General features: G+C 40.1%; 2 protein-coding genes across 2 annotated transcripts; both read left to right on the forward strand.

Moving 5' to 3' along the window:
• On the forward strand, nucleotides 119–2,050 carry LOC109949264. The gene is made up of 5 exons (XM_020564446.1): nucleotides 119–797; nucleotides 883–967; nucleotides 1,040–1,141; nucleotides 1,241–1,647; nucleotides 1,743–2,050. The coding sequence occupies exons 1-5, from the start codon at nucleotides 469–471 to the stop codon at nucleotides 1,885–1,887; spliced, it is 1,068 nt and encodes a 355-aa protein (XP_020420035.1). The 5' UTR covers nucleotides 119–468; the 3' UTR covers nucleotides 1,888–2,050.
• LOC109949331 lies at nucleotides 3,920–4,642 on the forward strand. Its single transcript, XM_020564735.1, has one exon. It carries the CDS (start codon nucleotides 3,920–3,922, stop codon nucleotides 4,640–4,642), a length of 723 nt encoding a protein of 240 aa, XP_020420324.1.

Genomic DNA, 4,975 nt, shown 5'->3' on the forward strand with positions numbered 1-4,975 from the left:
TGGGATGAAGGGCCAAGTAACAAAAATGAGGGAGAGGAAAAAGAAGATGAAGGGATTGAAGGGGGTGAAGGGCCAAATAATAGAAATGAGGGAGCACATAAGGAAGAGGAGGGGATTGACGGAGAGGAAAAGGAAGAGGAGGGGATTGAAGGAGGTGAAGGGACAAGTAATAGAAATGAGGGAGAGGAAAAGGAAGAGGAGGGGATTGAAGGGGGTGAAGTGCAAGGAAAACCAAGTGAGGTAGATGAAGGGCAAAGGAAAAGAAGTGAAGGAGAGCAAGTGCAAGTAAAAAGTAGCAAAGGAGAGGAAGCCCAAAGACAGAGCAGTGAGGGAGAGGAAGTGAAAAGAAAAAGCAGTAAGGGAGAGAAATTGCAAAGGAAAAAAAGGGAGGGCAAGGAAGTGAAAACACAAACAAGTGAGGAAAAGGAAGTGCAAAGAAACGAATGTGAGAAAGAAGATAATGAAGTTATGTTGCTTGGGGGTGACACTGGCGAGAGCACGGAGGGGACACTGCTTGAGTTTACTGTCGGGGACATTGATTTGGATGAACCTACAGCTGTGCTATCTCAGTTGAACGTGTGGTTGAATGATAAAGGTAAAGCTCTGGCACAAGGGGTCCAATTACGGAAAAGGAAGAGGATCATTCCTTTGTGGAAGATCGTTGAAGGCAGTGAATTGGTTCCAAAAACTGGGGCACAGACAACCGGACTGAAGATGTTAGACCCAATGAAGGCGATTCCGCATGATGATCTGGTGAAATTGCTGAAACTTTGTTGGGAATGGCGCCAGGACCCAAAGTAAGTCCCTTGCAATTATAAGATAGAAGCATGACTGTATATAATTTTTTATATACAGTGTTCTAAAACTGTTTTATATTCATAGTTTGGTGATGCAATTTGGCAACGTGGAAGCTGAGATTGAATTCTTCGCTTCCCTCGTGAAAGCTGATGGTTGGCTGAAAGGAGATGTAAGTGTAATTGATTATGCATTTGTTTTAATGTACATACATTATGAGAATGACAAGAAAAACATGTTGCAGCACATTGATTTGGGGTTGTATCTCATCCGGAAGCGACAACAACAATTGGAGACAGATTCGGTAGAAGTAGCGGACTGGACAACGACCGATGTTTTTTTTATGGTATGTCATCGGCCTTCACCAAGTGCCGTTAATAATTACACATTTTCCATACACACACTAGTGGAGGTGTTTAAGCATTGATTGTTTTGTATTTCACAGAATCACATTCGTACTTGCTTTGCGGATAATAAAAGAAAAAAACAGCAGCTTGGGTGGAAAATCAGAAAAAGTTTACTAAACGTTGTAAATGGGAAGGTTCCTCCGTGTGGGTTGGATTGGCAGACCGTCTATAAGGTGTATACCCCATTTATGTTGACGAAGTACAAGCATTGGGTGGCTGTAATGATTGATCTGGTATTGTGTGAAATCAAAGTGTACGATTCAAAGGTTTCACTAATTCCAGATGACATCGTAAAGGAAGAACTCGGCCCGCTATCAATTACGCTTCCAAATCTTCTCAACACCATCGACTTTTATGAAGAAGGTGTTTATGCAAACAATTGCAGCCGAGATTGGTGGTGTCCGTGGCCAATAGAGCGTGTGGATGTTCCACAACAGTCTAATGAGTAAGCACAACTTGCAATTTAATTTTATTACTTTCAATTGTCAATTACGTTAGAATGTCATTAGTTTAATTGATCGAGTTCTTGTTTTGCTTCAGAGGCGATTGTGGCATGTTTGTGTTAAAGTACATTGAGCTTTTCAGCGCTAAGCTTCCGTTAGCTACTTGCACCTCGCACAACATGCCTTTTTTTCGGTTGAAATTGGCTGCGGAGATAACAAGGGGAGATGCTTACTTCCCATGATATTGGTTGAAGATGACAAATGGTACATGAGAAGGTTTTGGGAATGTCCATTCTCAAACTAATGTAAATACACAATAGAGACGTACGGGTCCTTATCGAATTCTACCGCTAACTCCTTCATGACGTTTACATGTTTGTTAACCAAACTGCATTGAATTGGAATTTTAAGACTGCATATGTAAATTGGGATTTGAAGATGGCTTTTTAAGTGTATTACATCATTGCAAAGTGATATGTCATTGTTGATGCAAGCCACCATTAATCGCAATGTGTTGCATCATAATAGGTGTCTAAACATGCGAAAGGTTTTCCGCAGCTCAGTAGCATCAAAGTAGAAACAAAGACAATATACACAAAATCAACATACATATCACAAACGCACCGACAAGCAATACACACACAACAGACAAACAATATACACAAACTTGGCCTGCCATATACAGAGAATAGATATGCAATATACACACAATAGACATGCAATATACACACAATACTCCCTTAACACACACAATAGACATGCCCTTGTCATTGTTGATGCAATATACTTGGGAATGACAACCATAGGGAAGTCGTATTGAATAGGATATTAAACTTAACAGTTGTTCTTCGTACTAAAAGAAAGAATAAGGTTCGTTTCCCCCCTTCTTTCTTACTTGAGTGATACTTGTGGCCCCAATAAACATCCAAATGTGGGGCAATCATATTCCATATACATTCAGCAAACTGTCAATAAACCTTCAATAAACATTCAATATCGTTTCTATAACATGCGAAATACATGCAGTTACCAAATATTACAAAATGGGTTTAGGGTCTCATTGGTGGTGCGTGCAACATGTCTTGTGCGGGAGAACTTTCACAATCTTTTAAACCGTGCAGTTAAATGATCATTAAAAGAACAAATAATATGACAATTGATACAACTAATAAAACTAATACCAAGTCCTTAATGGACTTCAGCATGTTCAGCACTCTAGCATCATACGTGTCATCTTGATGTTCTGCTTCAGCGGAGGTTACATCAACCCATTCGAATCCATTGCAACTGGTGGCTCCCTAATTGCAGGCATCATATATGGAATATAATTCTGTCAGAGTTAGACATAGGTTTTTTTTCACCCACATACATATTCTTTAAATTAAAACTTACATAGGAGGTTAGACACTTCCAGAATGGCTTCCCTCGATTTTTGTCTGATTTTGAAACCCGAAGCACCATTGTAGCTCCACAATACTGACACCTCTTTGTTTGAGCAGGAGATGAAGACGAAGACATGTTGAATCTTCTCAGTTGTACCTCTTCTCACTCAGATCTTCTCACTGAAACCTCTTCGGACTCATACCTTCTCACTCGTAGTAGTCATTCATACCCCTTCACTCATAACCCTAAACTTGTCACTCAGCTCTCTCTCATCTCTGCCCAAATCGAGTTATATTTAATTTTTTTGGGATCATTTGGTGGGTTGGTCACGATGTCGACACCTGTACCGTCTGCATTGTGACATCTTTTAGCCCGAATTTTATTCATTTATTTATATTTCATTAAGGCAACTAGTTGGATACGAATCCGTCATTAGTAGTTCCATTTTAATAACATTACTAGGGGTAGTTGGGTATGGGAAAATGAAAAAGTATATGATGGGACCTTCTGTCACTAGTCAGTAATCCATCACATTTGTATCAATGAATTTGATAGTGGGATAAACCCAAAAATGGCTATGCAAATAGCCATTTAATTAACTTTTTGACTGTCTGACTCTGTATGCACCGTTATGACGTTTTCCCTTCTTTTGTCTTAAGTTTTAATTCACTGGGGTTCAGTTTCTTTCAAAATGGTCAACTTGGAAAAACCCCAACTGGAAACACCTTTTCAAAACACTATAAACAGAGGCTAAAACAAAACGTGTACCCCAAATATTATCATTTATCCCCTCTGCCACTCCTCAAATCGTTCCATTCCAAAAACTTTTCAATGAATTCGAAACACTTCACTACAGTCGGAGGAAAGAGAAGGAAGCATGTCCATTTCGATATGCCCGAAGCCTTCATCCCGGAGTCCGCTTGGTTTCAAGTCATGTTATACGTGGCAAAAGAATCATCGGAAGATCTCTTCCGTATGGCATCTGTGTGCCGATTGTTCCGAACTTTGGCAAACAGTCCACAAGTGTGGAACACCATTTCAATGGCAAAGTACCCATACGATCCTATCTGGTACCGTGCCAGACCTGCGGTCCAGCATTTCTTGCAACAATGCAGGGCTTGCGATAACCCTGAGTCCATATTTAGAGAAGTATTCGAAGGTTTTTTCAGGCACGGTAAGGTGGAAGCGTTGTATGGGATGCGCATTGCAGCCACGGCAGGCCATATGGAAGCGGCATATGTAGTTGGACTACTTGGTATGTCCGGAATTGGTCAGTCAAAAGAGGATGCATTACAATTCTTGTGTTCTTTGAATCAACGTAACAACATTGATATGAAAGGAACCAGGGATGCTTTAACAGGAAGATGTCGCGGAGCATTTGTTGCAAGACATATCGTAGATATGTTTGACTATGGGAAGATTAAGTTCAATCGGTGCAGCGCTTGTAACAACAATGAATGGTATTTTGTTATTCCAGGGTGGCCTAGTGAAGACAAGATAAATCCTGCGTTTTGGACTTGCTGCAACCGATGCAAATGGCACCGTGAGAGTATTTTTTGGTGCAAAATCCTGCGTGAGTATTTTGTTGGACGGAATGACGTATTTTTGCATTAGTTGTAGTACGAATTTACGGTTTTGATGCATTGTGGACTTGCTTCTCTTCACTTCTAGGTTGGCTGGCTACGTTATACCTATCTCAGTTTAAATGTTGTTCAAATGTTGGTATTTTGTCATAAACCGTTTTATATATAAATGTATAATATTTATTATATAGCGGAATGATTACTTACATCATAGACGGCTAGGAATGACATTTTACTGACACAGATATTTTGCTCACCGACCCCAATCTTCATATTTGGTAAACCAAAAGTCATGCATGGAGTAAATAGGTGTCTTTTCACCAGTGCTTGGGAATGACATTTTCCCACTTAGCATATCCGAACG

Source organism: Prunus persica, chromosome G5 (genome assembly GCF_000346465.2).
Source record: "Prunus persica cultivar Lovell chromosome G5, Prunus_persica_NCBIv2, whole genome shotgun sequence".
NCBI classification, from domain to species: Eukaryota; Viridiplantae; Streptophyta; class Magnoliopsida; order Rosales; family Rosaceae; genus Prunus; species Prunus persica.